At 44.1% G+C, this 17,455-nt stretch overlaps 1 protein-coding gene across 1 annotated transcript; it reads right to left on the reverse strand.

Moving 5' to 3' along the window:
* Positions 1-16,066: 16,066 nt before the first annotated feature.
* Positions 16,067-16,249, reverse strand: LOC139703293 (embryonic testis differentiation protein homolog B-like). Its single transcript, XM_071606542.1, has one exon. It carries the CDS (start codon positions 16,247-16,249, stop codon positions 16,067-16,069), a length of 183 nt encoding a protein of 60 aa, XP_071462643.1.
* Positions 16,250-17,455: the final 1,206 nt, after the last annotated feature.

Raw genomic sequence — 17,455 nt, forward strand, 5'->3', positions numbered from 1 at the left:
AATAAATAACTTTCAGAGGAAGGCTTAAATGAGATTTGTGTGAATTATGAGATATAATAGGCCTTTGAAAGGATCCTTATTGAACTCAAAGACCATTTAGAGAAGATGAACACACTTATAGCATACACAAATTAAACTCCATAAAATAAAGTTGGACTCTGCTTCTTGTTTTCTGTCCTGAGCTGCTTTTCTCTGCCACACTCTTCTTCTGTGATATTCTGCCATATCTCAGGCCCAGAGCAATGGAGTTGGCCAACCATGGACTAAATCTCTGAAATCAACTGAAAAACATCTTGTGACAGGAAAACTAAGATCAGGTGTATATCATTTGACCTCAATTCAGAACCTTTTCCTCCCATGGGAATCTACCTGCCAGTTTGCAATTACCCATCCTCCACTGGAAAGGAACCCACTCACCAGTCTAAAAACACCCATGACCAGTCTATGTAGACCACTTCTAAATCAGTTTCTTGGCATGATGGATTTTGGACAAGAGTCCTATATCTTCTTATTCAGTTAATTTTTCTAATAAAGTTATCTTCTTTATCTAAAAACAAATAAAACAAAACAAAAAACCCCAAACCATCCAACCAATCAACAAAAAAACAAAAACCCAAGTTGTAAGGCAGTCTTAGAAGAAGTACCTGTAAAACATTCATACCATAAATTTCCTAATAGATCTCTAATTTCCCTAACATTACAAATAGTTCTAATGTCCCTGACAAATAAATAACTGTTCTTATTTGCTCTACTTTGACCAACACTTAAAGAAATGCACATGAAATTATGAGGTTGCTTTTCACTTCTCAGATGAAGAACAAAGATTTTGAAGATTGACCATATTTCCATCCTTGCCAATGCTGTCCAACAGGTCATCTCACAGCCTGCTGCTGACAGTGTCAATGAGTATAATAATATGCAAAAATTGAGTATATACATACAAAATAATAAATATCTGAACCGGGGTGCTGGCTTCCTAGCTCTGCAAATTTACTAGATATGTCAAGGTATACTTGTAAAACTAGAGAAGCTTATGGTAGATAAATCATATCTCAGTAAAGCTATTTTTTAAAAAAGATTAAAATCATGTCTGTTTACCTAGCAATTACATTTCAATAAATGCAGAAATCCATCACTTGGGTCAAAAAGGGAAGTTGCAGGATAGTAGAGACTCTAATAATTATCATTGTTAGTCATAGTTTTAAATGCTGAGCAACAGATATAATTTATACTTTTGCAAACAGTAGTCATAACAAAAATAAAGATGCCCCACACAATCTCATAGGTTAGACTTTAAGTTCCACTCTACATCTATATTAACAGGCACCTCAAAGAGGTTGAATAAATAGAAGCAAGGTTGAAAGAGCCGAGGAATCAACACAGTTCAAAATTCATGCAAATCTTACTTTGATTGCTTTCAATCCATGAGATGTTTTATCTTCTTCCACAACTGCAGTAACCTTTTGTCCAGCTTTCACAGGCAAAATATTTTCAGTCACATCAGTATTGAAGTAGTAGATTGACTCATCAATCCAGCCATAATCACTACAGAACTTTGTCACAACTCCCTGCACAGTTTTATGCCTGGTATCGTCTAGGAGATGGGTAAACAATATAAGAATTTAAACATACAGTAGGGCTCAATGGCAAACACATGTAATCCAAGTGACTAGAGAGGCTGAGGCAGGAGGATCACAAGTTCAAAGTCAGACTGAGAAATTTAGTGAGGCCCTAAGCAAATTACCTAGACCCTGTCTCAAAATAAAAATAAAATAAAAGGGGCTGGAATGTGGGTCAGTGGTTAAGCATCCCTGGGTTCAATCCCTGATATATAATATATCAGGGATTATATATATATATATATATATATATATATATTATATATATAATATATATTATATATAATATATATAAATATATATATATTATATATAATATATATATATTATATATATTATATATATTATATATAATATATATAAATATATATATATATATTTATATATATAAAATTCAAACACACACACTACAAATATGTCCTACTAGAGAATGATCTAAATCTAGGAATAAAATGAGCTATATTGAGATACAGATGATGTGACAGTAGAGTGCAGTGGTTAAGTGTACAGGATTCTGCAGGCAGAAAGCCCAGGTGGAAAAGCTGGTTGCATAATTTCTCTGTACAGCAGAGTAAATCCACATTCAAGGCAGCTGTGTGCTAAAGTGAATACCGAGTCTGAGATGAACCTGCCCAATTTGAATCACAGCTCTTCTCTTACTATCTAAATAAGACCAACACATTTGCTAACCTCCCTGAACTCGTTCTCATCTGGAAAACCAGGACATGAACAATATCTAATAGAGTGGTTATAAATATTAACTGGTACTTACTTATAAGTTGCTTAGAACTGTGAATGCCTCTCACAGGTTAAAGTGAAAACATGAGTTGTTATCCTATTTGTATCTAGAAAGCCTTTATGTATATAGAAATACACATATACAAATATACATATATACAAATACACATATATAAATATATATGTATACACACAGTTTTATTTTATTTTTTCATTTCTTCTTTTAGATATACATGACAGTAGAGGTTATTTTGATATATTATACATACATGGAGTATAACTTATTCTAGAAAGCCTTTAAGCAACCATTATTGTTATATGGTTTCATCATTATCCCCAACAGCATCCCAAGCAATATCTGGGAATTCTTAAACATTTCACCTGACAAAGCACAGAAAGAGATGTGGAGGTGGAGGGAAAGAGGAAGTAGTGAGGACTTAAATGGAGCAAATTACATTCCATGCATGTATGATTGCATCAAAAGGAACCTCACCATTATGTATAACTATAAAGCACTAATAAAAACAAAAAAATTGAAAAAAAAAACATGTCACATAAAAAAAGACATGTGGGGATTTAAGTCTAGTCCAAATGTTTACCTGGATTACTCAGATTTTGTTTTTTGTGGTTGGTGGGTACCAGGGATTGAACTCAGGGGCACTCGACACTGAGCCACATCCTCAGCCCTTTTTATTTAGAGACAGGATCTCACTGAGTTACTTAGGGCCTCGCTAAGTTGCTGAAGCTGGCTTTGAACCTGTGGTTCTCCTGCCTCAGCCTCCCAAGCTGCTGGGATTACAGATGTGCACCACTGCGCCCAGCACAGATTTATTTTTTGTCTGAACAAACACCACTAACAAGCTACAGATTGGGATTTGAACCCAGAGATTGTGCCTGAAGATCCCAGGGAGTGAACCACAGTGGTTTAGGTGCCTTCACAAAGTCTTGGGTAATTTGATAGGATGGCTGGGAGAAATCTTCATTATAATAGGTTATGGAAGCCAAGAAAATGCTGAAATTTTGGGAAAAAAAGATAACCAAATTTGTTACCTGAAATCATGAATTATAAGAGAATGGACAGACAAAGGAGACAAGCATCATTCAAGCACAGGAAAGCTTGTCAAGGACTCTTTATGCATCCCAGATAACAAAAGTAGAGGTAATAATAGATGCTTCAGTGAGAGATGTCAGTTAAACACAGAGAAACCACCTTCTCTGGCAAGCTTTATTGTGACCCAGTCATCTCCTTTTGGGGTTCACATTGGATTGGCAAAGAAGCCACAGGACATCCCAGCCCAGGAAGGCAGGGCCGTGCCCAGAAAACACTACAGACCAAAGGGGAGTCTCTTTCACCATCCTCCTGAGGACACTGCATTTATTTTTGTGGAAGAGCTGAGAGTGAAGGTGAGAGATGAGCATCAGGTTTGAATTCTGCTGGGCCGCACATTAGCTGAATGCCCTTGCTTTCCTGTTTGGGCTGTATGGACATGGCAATACTAGCACTACTCTCATGGGGGTTTTGTAGGTATTAATGACAAGCAGCCCCGATAGCCCATACAAGCGCTGACCACAAATTAGAATCAATATAATTCAGAGCACACAAGCGTCCACCCAGTGAACTGTCACACGTTTGATTGGACTCTTCGCCACATGTACTCGGTGCCAGACTCAGAGAAGGTTTTTAGAATACAATATTGAACAAGTTAAAGAAGGTCTCTGCCTCCTACTGGCAACAGATATATATGATTCATCCATTTGATTTCGAATTCATACCCACTAGGATACAAAATCAAATCAACCTCAAATACTACTGTAAATATAAAAAGAAATATGTTGCACAGTCACACGGTATCTACACAAGGTAAGTTCTCAAAGTATCTGGTGAAATGCAAGGATGGGGAACGGGCCTCCAGGGTCTCTGTCTGCCTTTTATACCCTTAGCCATTTTGGACCACAGGTCAGAGGGCCCAAGTCCATCCAGCAGGGGGAACTCTGGTTTTCAGGGATGCCCTAGTACCATAGGTGGCATGCAGGGACTTTCTAAGTCTGTGATACCCCAGAACAGAGGTAGGGTATAACCCTGTGGGCTGGTCCCTTGGGGGAGGGGATAAATGAGTTACCTTCCAAGAGCCTCTGATGCTGTGCCCTCTCTACCTCCGAATCAGCTTTCCTTCGGAAGAAGGCAAGAGCCTGGGAAATAAGATGGTGCATGGTGCTGTCGCCAGCAGAGCCTGACCACCTAGCAACACTAGGTGTGAGGTTGGCTTTCATTTAGGTCTATCCACAGCAGCTGTTGTGGGCAGCACTTCTTCTCTTCACCAAGTAGCCCAGCTTCTAATGCAGGCTCCACTCAAGTCTGGAGTGGATCACCACCTGTGGAGCTCTGGAGAGCAGCACCCTTGGCCCAGCCAATGGGAGAGTAGTGCATTCAGAGCAAGCCATTGAGATGCAGAGAGATGGTGGGTGGGACTTCGTGGCTCCTCCCCTTTGCAATTCCTTCCATCACGTGCTGGGGGAGGGGCAGAAATGGGGTGGCCAATCTGAAACCGCTAGGCCTTGGACTCTTTTGTTCACTTCTTAGTGTAGAGGTTCTCATCTGTTGGATTATTCATCCAAGGCCTGCACCTAGCTTGGAAGGTGGAGCAGGTACATTACCCTAAAGAAGGAGGCCGTCTCCCAGACTGTCGCTCCCAGATGCCCAGCCCTCATTCTTCATTGCCTCAGGGTCCTTTTCTCTTCCTTTACCTCTGGGTTCCCTGACATGCTCCTCAAACAGCCCCACTTCCCCACATTTACTCTACCCCACAAAGGGTTTAGTGGTCAATTCTAAGCAAGAGCTCTCTGTAAAGCGGGGCATGGCAGCACACATCTTTAATCCCAGTGGCTGGGGAAGCAGAGGCAGGAGGATCTCGAGTTCAAAGCCAGTCTCAGTCATGGCAAGGTACTAAGCAACTCAGTGACACATAAAATAAATAAATGAATAAAAATACCAAAAACAGGGAGGAGCTGGGGATGTGACTCAGTGGTCCAGTGCCCCTTAATTCAATTCCTGGTACCAAAGTAAAACAAAACAAAACAAGAGCTCTCTGTTCAATGTTGATGCCATAGATATTATAGAAAATCCTAACTTTCACATGCAGTTGGGCCTCAAAACACAGGCTGAGCACTATATCTGCTGGACTGATCCTGACTTTATAGCAAGGCACTCATTGTAGAGTGAGAGACTTGTTTTGTTTTGTTCTTTGGTACTAGAGATTGTAATCCAGGAGCACTTTTTACCACTGAGCTACATCCCCGCCCCTTTTAATTTTTTTTTTATTTTTAAGACAGGGTCTATTTAAGTTGCTTAGGCCCTCGGGAAGTTGCTGAGACTGTCCTCCAGCTTGGAATTCTCCTGCCTCAGCCTTCTGAGTTTCTGGGTTTACAACATGCCCCACTATACCTGAGAGACCTTTTAAAGTACAACTCATCAAATTTATCTAAGATATGGATAGCTAGGGGGCAAGTGATCCAATGTCATGTGGGGAGTTTGGATTGTGTCATTCCTATTTTCATTGGGGGCTTTAGTTTTCTGTTTGCAGACCCAAGTGATTCAAATGTGTCTGAGGCTGTGAAACACTTTTAGAGGCAGGGCATTTACTACTCAAAGTCCACCAATAGATAATTCAGTGAATATTATTCTTCCAATACAACCTTGGTTAGTTAGGTGTCCCCATGGCCCTGGACATGGCCTATGATAGAGTCCTTAATCATCCTCCCTGCCTCTTCTTTTCTCACCAGCATCCATCCCAAATTATAGGCAGCTACCTAAGTCAAAGGTTCTTCTTCTGCACCTGGAGCCCCTATTCCTACGGCTTTGCCCTGCTCCCACACATCTATTCTCTGGTGCAGCCTAGGCCTTATCTCCACCCTATTTGCATGCTGGAAGGTGTCCTGATAAAGAGGGGTGGAAGCATTTACCCACCTGTGATTCCTTATTTTGGAGTGCATGCCCTGCAACCTTACTCCTTCACCCCTCTCCAACCTCCCCTTGAAATGGATATTTTCCTAGCCTCCGAGATTCCAGTTTTATTGTTTGGGCTATTATTTGGCAGAGTCTCAACTCCAGGACTGCCCTTAACACCCACGGCTCCTTGCCCCCTCAGATGCATCACTTTATCAGCTTGCTCTCTGAAGATCCTCTCTGCCTCATCAGCCAACAAATCCTGTAAAATTCCTCCCTCTCCAACTCAAATACAATCACATCAGCTATTTTTGTCTATTTCTTTTGTTGATTTTGGTGTTTGTTATGGTTTGGATCTGCAATGTTCCCCAAAGGTTCAAGTGTTAAAGGCTTGGTTCCTTAATGGAACGTTTTCAGAGTTGGAACTTTCAGGAAATGATTAGATCACGAGAACTCTGATCTCAGCAACAAATTAATCCACTAATGGATTAATAATTTGATTACATTAGTGGGAAGTGGTAGAAACTTTAGAAAGTGGGGCCTAGTTTGAAGAATTAGGTCACTGGGGGTGTACTCTGGAAGGGTACTTTTTGTCCCTGGTCCCTTCCTTTCTCTCTGCTTCCTGGCTGTCATGAGGTAAACAGTTTTCTCTGCCATGCCCTTCTGTCATAATGTTCTACCTTTCCTCCTTTAAGTTGTTTTTCCTTAGGTATTTGATCACAGGGATGAAAAACTATCACAGTGTTTTATCTTAGAAGCCACTGCCTAATCCAAGATCACAAAGACTTTCTCTTCTATTTTCTTCTGACAGTTTGAATATTTTAGTTCTTTCATTCTTTTGGCTTCATTTTATATATGACAGCCAGGTGCAGTGGGGCATGCCTATAATCCCAGTGGCTTGGGTAGGTGAGGCAGAATGATTGCAAGTTCAAAGCCAGTTTCATCAATTAATGAGGCCCCAAGAAACTTACAGAGAACCTATCTCTAAAATATATATATATATATATATATATATATGTATATATATATGTGTGTATATATATATATGTATATATATACATATATATATATATATATATATATATATATATAGAGAGAGAGAGAGAGAGAGAGAGAGAGAGACAGAGAGAGAGAGACAGAGAGAGAGAGAGAAAGGTGAGACATTGGTGACCAAAAGGAGGCAGATTAAAAAGGCTGCTGAAGGAGGCTTTATTGAGATTTTGCTCCCAGGCAGAATCCTCAGACCAGTAGAGTGAGTCTAAGGAGAAGTGCATGGGGCTCCACTGGACTGGAATTTTGGGGGGGCTTAGGGCAGGAAGGGAGGGCTTGGGACAGGAAAAGGGATTTTTAGAGTCCCTTGTCCTACTGGGGTTGGTTGGGGGAGCTGGCTAAGATCCAGGATTGTCCAGGAGATCCCAGTGATTGACAGGCAGATCACTCAGTGTCTGATTGGTGTTTCTTTCATGCACGGGTTGCTTGGTGCTTTGTTCTCCAGCCACCTCCATCGACTTGACATAATACATATCTATCTATCTATCTATCTATATGATAGAAGGTAAGGGTCAACTTTATTCTTACGAATATGAATATCAGTTATCCCAGAACTTATTGTATTTGGACTATTTTCCCCACTGAATAGTTTTATCACCTTTGTAGAAAATCTGTTGACCATAGATATATGATTTTATTTCTGTACTCTCAATTGTATTCCATCAATCTGTAAGTCTGTTCTTTTGCAGGTATCACATTGTCTTAATTACCATAGTTTTGTATTGAATGTTAAGTCAGAAGTGTGAGTCCTCAATCTTTCTTGTCTCTCTCTTCTTATTAGTACTGGGGATTGAACCCAGGGGTGCTTTACCACTGAGCCACATCTGAAAGGACACTCTCAGAGTCCACACAAAGTACAAAGACCACACCACGCACAGGAATCTCACTCAAGATGATTTATTGTCAGTAGCACAAGGCAAATCGACAAGGCTGTCCCAGGGAGGAGAGCAGCAATGTGTTGGTACTTACAGAGAAGCTTTATATGGGCATAAAAGGAAGTAAAGAAATTTCATAAGCTGCTTGGGAGTTGTGTCATAAACTGGGATAAGGTTGATAATTTAGCAGCACATGTTCTTAAGGGAAGTTAAGCAGCATTGCCTCAGAATTGAAACTTTGGAGGCTCTAAATAAAATGGCTCCCACCCTAAAATGGCAAATCTGATGCCAATAACATCCCCAGCCCCCCTTTTTATATTTATTTTTAAGGTGTAGTTGTACCAATACCTTTATTTATTTATTTATTATGTGGTGCTGAGGATTGAACCCAGGGCCTCACACGTGCTAGGCGAGTGCTCTACCACTGAGCCACAACCCCAGCCCTCCCCAGCCCCTTTTCATGTTTTATTTAGAGACAGAGTCTCACTGAGTTGCTTAGGGCCTCACTAAGCTGCTGAAGCTGGCTTTGAACTTGTGATCCTCCTGCCTCAGCCTCCAGAGATGCTGGGATTACAGATGTGTGCCACCACACCTGGCTTTCTTCTCTTTTTCAAGATTGTATTGGCTATTATTGGTTCCTTGTATCGCCATAAAATTTTTAGGATTATTTTCACCTTTACGTATATCTATAATGCACCGATTAAAAATGACACACAGAAGAAAAACTGGTAGGGTAGAGGAAGATTGAAAGAAGTACTGGGGACAGAAGTGAAGCAAATTATATTCCCCACATGCATTATTATATCAAAATGAACCCCACTATTTTGTATAAATCTGGAATTTTGGATTGTATTGAATCTGCAGAACAACTTGAGAAATATTGCCATCTTAAGGCTTCCAATCTATAAATATAAGAATGTCTTCTCTTTTATTTGAATCTTTAATTTCTTTCAACAGTTTATTATCATTCTCAGAGTACAAGTTTTGTACTTTTTGTTAAATTTATTCCTAAGTATTTTATTCTATTTGATACTATCATAAATTGAATTTTCTTAATTTCTTTTAGTTTGTTCACTTCTTATGTATAGAAATAAAATTGAATTTTGTTTATTGATTTAGAATTCTTCAACCTTGTTGCTTTCATATATTAGTTCTATTTTTTTGGTGCTGGGGATTGAACTCATGGCCTTGTGCATGCAAGGAAAGCACTCAGTACTAACTGAGCTATATCTCCAGCCCTATATATTAGTTCTAATAGTTATTATTAGATTCCTTATGATTTTATGCAAGTAAGATCATGTCTTATGAAAAATGTAGTTTTTCTTTTCCCTTCTTAATCTGGATGTTTTATTTTCTTTACTTCTGCACAAATAGTGCATGAGAATTATACTATTTACGACACCCTTATCAACACAGGGTAAATAATATTTGAAAAGAAAGCAAGAAATGGGGAGACAGGCAACTGAGAAATTAAAGAAGGAGACCAGGGCTGGGGATGTGGCTCAAGCAGTAGTGTGCTCACCTGGCGGAGCGCTGGGTTCGATCCCCAATACCACGTAAAAATAAAATAAAGAAAGATGTTGTGTCCACCAGAAAAAAAAAAAAAAAAAGAAGAAGAAGAAGACCAGGCAGAGATTGTGGAGCCTCAACACAAAGAAAAGACCACCAACTCCAATTTTAAATCAAATTAAAGCAAGCTTGTATTTGTGTACACAAAGAGAGCTGATCAGCGGCTTGTCTCTCCTAACATGGGCTACAGATCAGCACCCCAGCTCTCCAGGAACAAGGTTTTATAGCATGGGCTCAAGAATTGATGAGTCCCCCTTCCAGACTCCTAAACCTGCTGAGGCACAGTAACAGGGAACTGGCCGTTGATCGTCCAGCAGCCCCTATCGTGTCTCTCTGGGAGGAATACACCCCACCCAGACCAGCTTGAGAAGTGGCAAACCCCCTCCCCTCCTCGAGCGTGGGTCTCCTCCTCCCCCTCTCTGGGTCCAAAACCCTGGCGCCTGGTGACCCATAGCTCCCAGGGCCCTCCGGGAGGGCCCCTCACCGTAGGATTTCGGTGACGACCGACCGTATCCTCGGCCTGAGGTCTCCTTCTAGTGGGGCGCCCCTCCAGTCAACATAGCACACCCTTCCTTAGAGCCCCAGGAGCGGGCGGGCGGGGCCTCCTCTCTGGCCCACTCCCCTCTCAAATGCCTCCTCCGCAATCTGGACACCCTCAGCCTAACCCCACGGAGATCAATCCCAAGATTGACCAAAACCATCGGCCCCCTATATGGGTCCTTAGACCCCGCCATTTTGCGGGATCTCTACAATTATTGTGTGCCATCGAAAAAATGGGCAGAGATTTTATACATCCAGGCTTTCTTCCTCCTTCGCTGGAATCCGTCTCTCTGTACCTCTTGCAACCCAAAGCGTGTCCTCTTGGTTTTAAACCCTCCTCTCTTTCTGCCTCCTCATCCACGGATTTCCATCCAGCCAACGAGCCACTGTCATATCTTGCCCAAACCCCTCCCCCACGCTCCTCTTGCCTCAACTGCGCCAGTCCCTGCCCCTTGGCTCCTCCTTCTTCCGGCCCTGTCCCCACTTCCTCCTTCAGTCCTCCCTCACCTGTTCCACGGGCAGTCTGTCCAGCCACACCCTACTTCAATTATGGCTCCTTTGAGAGAGGTTGCTGGGGCAGAAGGGACCTTTAGGGTCCACGTGCCCTTCTCCATAGCGGACCTTTCACAGACTGGAAACCGCTTGGGCCCCTACACCACCAACTCTGCTTCATACATAAAGGAGTTTCAGTGCTTGCTCCAAGCCTAGAGTCTCACTTTTCATGACATTTACCGGATCCTGGCCAATACCCTTGTCCCAGAGGAAGCAGGCGGGTCTGGGAACAAGCTTGTAATTATGCTGATGAGGTCCATCAAAACACCTGGCCACCCCTCTAGGCGCCCAGGCAGTTCCTGACCAGAACCCTAACTGGAACTAGGATAACTTGTCAGGATTAGCCCTGAGGGACAATTTTCCACCTGCCTAGTTGCCCAACTTAGACGGTGGTAAACTTTGAAAAACTCCAAGAAATCATTCAGGACAAAAATGAGAGCCCTTCCACCTTCCCAGATAGACTGACTAAGGCTCTCAAGCAATACACTAATTCAGACCCTGAGACCCCAATGGCAGTCCTAAGGACCTACTTCTTCTCCCAAAGCCACCCTGACATTCGGGCGAAACTTAAAACTGGAATGGAGACCCCTGACCCCTCAGACTGAAGTCCTGGCCACAGCCTTTAAGGTGTGCCACAACCGGGATGAGAAGGCCAGAGAGCAAAAAAGCCTGATGCTGGTGCAGGCTCTATGGGGACCTACCCCACGGGCCCCTTCGTTTCCGGCCCAACGCCCACCACCCAAGATGGCCCCTGGGCCTGAGAGTGCCCCAATCCCAGGCCGCCTACGCGTCCATGCCCTAAATGCCAATTAAGGGGTCACTGGGCCATGGACTGCCCTGGCCCGGAAGGGGAGCCACATCCGCCCCAAGCCCAGACCTAGATCTTTTGGGGTTGGCAACGGACGACTGAAGGGGCCTTGGGACTCCCTCCCCGATGACCACCATCACCTTTCAGGAGCCTAGGGTCACTATTATGGTGGATGGGCGCCTGATTAACTTCCTTTTAGACACAGGGGCCACTTATTCAGTCTTGAGAGCATTTTGGGGACCCACTGTTCCATTCTGTTCCCCCATTGTCAGGATAGGGGGACAAACAATCCTTCCCCTGAAAACCCCCATGCTTTCTTGTAGGTTTTACCACCATCCTTTCTCCCACTAGTTTTTGGTATTGCCCCAATGCCCCATTTTCCTATTGGGAAGGGACATTTTAGCCAAATTCCATGCCTCCATCACACTCCACCCCAGACTTTCTTTTATCCTGGCCCTTGCAGAAGCAATCCACATGTCCGTAGGCTCCCTTCCTTCTCACCCTCCAGAGGTAAACGCTCAAGTTTGGGACACTTCCACCCCCTCTCTGGCTCACTGTGTCCCTGTCAGAATTCATCTTAAGGACCTCAGCATTTCCCTTGTCAACCTCAATACCCTCTTCCAACTAGCAGTCTTCAGGGCCTACAGCCCATTATTAAGACCAATGGCACAAGGGCCTAATAAGACCTACCCACTCCCTTTACAGCACTCCAATTTGGGCCGAAAAGAACCAGTCCAAATACCTCCTCAAGCCAGGCTCCTTTCCTGCCCACCAGGCTCCAGGACAACTTCCCCGAGCCGACTGGTAGTTGGATTTCACACATGCGCCCAGGGTCTAGAGGTATCTCTATCTCCTTGTAGACACCTTCTCAGGATGGGGGGAAGCTTTTCCAACCACCACCAAAAGGGCATCCACGGTCGCCTCTGTTTTGCTCCCAGATATCATCCCAAGATTTGGGGTCCCTACCTCCTTGCCATCAGACAATGGCCCCGAGTTTACCTCACAAATCACACAATGCATTGCTGGGGCTCTCCACATTCCCTGGGATCTACACATCCCTATCACCCCACCTCTTCAGGAAGGTAGAATGCCATAACCGCACCCTAAAGGAGACCCTCCCCAAGCTCCCCCTCGAACCACATCTCAACTGGGTCAAACTTCTCCCGGTCACCCTGTCTCACCTTCGGGCACTCCCCAAAGGCCAAGTCAAATGTCCCCTTTTGAGATGATGTATGGAGGCCCACCCCTGCCACCTGGGAGGACCCCTTCACCCTGCATTCTTCCAGAACATCTCAGTCATCCCCTTCTTAGTTTCATCGGAACACAGATTTGGAAACACCAGGAAACTCCATGACCTGATCCCTCCAGGTCACGTCTCTCTTTCCCCTTGACCCTAGGCGACTGGGCATATTTCTCTCCTCCTTCTGGTGACATGCCTACCCTGACACCTAACTGGAAGGGCCCCCTAAGGGTTGTCTTGTGCACTCCCAACGCTGTCCGCCTACAGGAGTCCCCAGGCAAACTGATTTCATGAATTCACATTTCCAGGCTGAAACTGGCCCCACCTCCAACCAAGAGAGCCCAGACTGACCGTCCACCGTCCTCCTCCCACCTCCTCCACCATCCCTGAGAATCCTCTAAAGCTCCACCTCTCACACCTGAGGATTCCTTCTCCCCTTCTCACGCCTGAGGGTTCCTTCCCCTTCCCGAGGAGGACCTTCCTCAACCCGAGAAACCCTCACAACAGCAGGCCTCACTCTCGTTCCCCCCTGCTCCTCGCCACCCTCCTGGCACCCACCTCCTCACTCCTACTCCGTCTGCTTCCTCAGACACCCCAGATGGCCCTCTCCCTGGGATTTCTTGTTTGGGGCCTTTCTCCCACGCATCATAAGCTCCTGCAGAACCGCGCAGGCAACATGTCTAACCAGACCTTTAACCAGCCTCTCCTCAGGGATTTCCAGCTACTTGCTCCCTCGGAGGACAGTGAAGGCCTCACCGACGGCTGTCGGAGTTCACCGTGGTGGATGTGGAGCTACACAACGGAAACACGACTGGGAACGTCACTAGCCTGTCACCCAGGGTTTCTAGGCCCATTCGCTCTCGTGTGCCTCCTCCTGGCCGCTGGTCTTTTCTCAGCCAGTCCCTCTCACTGGACCTCCAGCCAGAAGCTAATGTGGTGTCTCCTCCTCCCTCTTCTCCTTGCCTCGGGTACCTTTGGTGTTCTTAGGCTCACATGGAGCACAGCTGGTTCATGGAGTTCATGGAGGCCCTCCGACAGGACAGCTGGCTGACTCCCCCATCTGCAGGGACAAGGACTGGATGGAGACTATCCATGACCTATGGCTTCCAGGAACTTCCATCGATTTCAGCCCCGAGGAAATTCACATCTTCAGCGCCCTGGCCTTCACAGCTATGCTTCTCTTGTCCGCGCACCCTGACCATCCCTCCCTTCCTTCACACTTGTCATCCCCCTCCAGCAGGAAAAAGCCAGAGGATCTCGTCACCCTGCTCCCAACACAAAAACAAAAAGGGAGGAGTGTTGGGTTGTGGGAGACTCCCCCTTCTTGGAGAACATCATGGAATCCCTTACCCCTCCCCCTCCTCTCTGAAGGACACCAAGCCGAAGAGCAAGAGTGCCAAATTCAAAGGTTTCCTCCACCAATCCCCACTGGACACAGTGTCCGCTCGCTGTTCCTGAGTCACCCTGCCAATCAGCACCTGCCACGTCCCCTACGCAACCCTTCTTAAGCCCAAGCTTGCAAGCTCACACTCTCTGCCCTCTTCCTCTCTCCTCTTCCTCTTCTTTCTCTCCTCTCTCTGCTCTCTTTCTCTTTCTCTCTGCCTCTCCTTTTCTTCCCCTTCAAGCAGCCCCCACAATAAAATCTCTTGGTTGAATCTCTGTCTTGGGTGAGTCACTCACCTTTCATTCTATGTCCTTCAATTTTAGCCATTTTTGGCAAAAGTACATTTCTTATTTTTATATAATTGTAGCAAAATTTATTTATTATTCAAAAATTGTTTTCTTGGGCTAGGGATGTAGCTCAGTTTTAGAACATTTGCCTAGTATATACGAGACCCTGGGTTCATTCCCCAGCATTACCAAAAAACTAAAATGAAAACAAAGAAAAAAACACTTTCCTTGGCTAAGGGTCTCACATATGAATTGCAATTATCACTAAAATAATAATGCTGATTTTGAATTCCAATAAACTAGATTCACAGACCCCAACTAACCTGTCCCAGAGTCCCAGTTCCCTTCTCCCTCAACTACAGGTTCAGACAACAGGACCAGTCACAATTATGTAGTTCCCTGTTCTCTGAAATACTGGATTTTAGTTGGTTACCCTTCAAGATGGTTGTGAGGCAGAGGGCAAAGGTCAGGCAGTCAGTGTAGGTAATGAAGGCAGTCCAGAAAGATTCGTGAGAACCCACAGCTTACTTAAAAAGGAATTTAAGTCCCCTCTCTGATTGTGATTCATTTTTCTCCCACTCTTTCCTACTCTGGGTCCCATCTATTTCCCCCAAAACGGAAAGTGCATTCTGGCTTAATGTAATTGTAAAATGTATTCTTTTGCCTTTTAGATTTCTTTTTGTCTAATGTAATTGTTAAATGTGTTCTTTTGTCTTTTTAGTGTTGCTGTTAGTGTGTGTTTATAAATTTGAAAAGATTTGGAGAAAGTTCAAAGAAAGCCTTCCCAGGATGAGTGGCATAAAATGTACTCTTTGACTTATTCATTGAAAGGGGAACATATACTTCAAAATTAGATTAACAAGGATATAACTAGGTAGTTACACAAAGTATGACTTCCAGCTCTTTATATAAAAAAATTTCAATTTGTAGATGCATCTCTTGCTGGCTAAAAATAAGGGAAATTATTGATATCATTCTCCATATCAAGCCTCACATTTAAACCATTTGGCTTTTATTGGGCCTTTGCTGTGGGAGACCATTCTCAATGATGTTTAAGCTAAATTGTGTTTTTGAGATATAAATTTTCTTCTTTTTATCAATTAAGTCCTGCCTCTGCAAATACAAATTTAGGATTAAGAGTTTTTTAAGCCCGCAGAGGAAATATCAGATCAATAGTCTAAAAAAAGGGTAAAGGAGACGTTGAAAAATAAAACCTTTCTACCTGTAATCACTACATGGAGTGTTGAGATGGGTGGGATCCCCTGTACAGTGTAACCCAAGGCGACTATGACAAAAGACACACACTAAACCAAAAGGAGTTAAGCACAAATTAATTATTGGATCAAACATGGGTAAAGTTTGTTGTAATTTTTTTCAAATGTATAGTTCCAAATAAAGATGAATAGGGGAGTCCCATGACAAAATGACACTGTGGCAAAGGCCACTCCACTGTGGGGTAGCTCATGTGAGCATCCACACCCACTTGGACAAATCTATATCATATCTGGGCCTCCCCAGTTGTCTATTGATTAAATAGATCAGTATGTTGTTGCAGGCCACACGGGGTTTGAACTGTGGATCTGTCTTCTCCACCATGTTCGGTTCAGGTGGGTTGGAAGTATCCATGGCATTTTCTTTGTCCATGACTGGTGGACTCTACCAATGGCTTCACGAAGACAGCACAACTGATAAAGCCTGAAAAAGATAAAGAAACCTCCATGATCAACAGGACCAAAGGTCTTTTCTTCTCACTCTCTTACACACACACTCACACACACACACACACACACAGAGCCATCCAGCAATGGTTGTAAGAGATAGGTTTGGGGCATCCTCTGATTTGCGGTACCAACTTTATCAGTTCTTTCTTTCTGTCATATAAATGGGTCCATACCTAGTATCTGTTTTCTGATCCATTGACACCTTTTCACAACCCATTTCAATTGCTAAATGTGTGAGTTCTCACGAATCTTTCTGACTGCCTGACTGATGGGACCCTTCATGCTGTTTGGTAACTGTGAGCTCCCTTGGCCAATTCCGCTTCATTCCAAGTTTGGTGAAGGCAGGAACTTGTCTGACTTGCTCCCTGAATCTGCCAAGGACAGAGTTAAAGAGAAACCACCACAGACATCTCAGGAAGGAAAGGATCTGAGGCCAGGAACTAAGTACTGATGAACCTGTTTAAGGTCTCGAAGGGCAAAAAGCCAGGGCTAGGAAAACAGAGAGGAATCAGGAGAGGGCAGGTAGGCCTCCCAAGGCCAGGTCTGTCCTGAGAGCTCAGAACTGGCCACCAACAGAGCAGATGGAGTCCAAAACAGCTCAAAACGCACCCCCCCACACCAGCCGGAACTCCACTGCCAGCCCCAATGCCACAGGGAGCTGCCCATGAATCACCCCCAGAAGCCTAGAGCAGTACTTGGTTTGAATCTGACAAAGTAGCAAGGCCAGAAGTAGGTGCCCAAGGTGTTCTCAGTGTTTGGTTTCTAGGAGAGATGAAAGGATTCATCCTCGGTGACCCAGAGCTGAGATGGGAGGTGAGAATGTGCTATCTACAGCCTGGGCCCCTACCCACTTCCCTCTGGAGAGTCTATCAGTTGGAAGGAACAACTGTCCCCTGCCCTCCCCAGTACCCAGCAGGGTTGGAAGTCATCACATAGATGATGTGGGTGGTGGCCCAAAAGATACCATTGTATGTCAGGATGTCTTACCTGAAGACCACTGTGGTTTCTCTGGAAGAGAGTTATTGAGGACGTGATAAGATAAAGATAAGGATAAGGAGTTAGAGGCAGCTGTGATATGGAGCAGAGCAGAGCAGATCAAGAGGCAACCAGGATAAGTAGTGAGAGGCAA

This window comes from Marmota flaviventris, chromosome X, assembly GCF_047511675.1.
Source record: "Marmota flaviventris isolate mMarFla1 chromosome X, mMarFla1.hap1, whole genome shotgun sequence".
NCBI classification, from domain to species: Eukaryota; Metazoa; Chordata; class Mammalia; order Rodentia; family Sciuridae; genus Marmota; species Marmota flaviventris.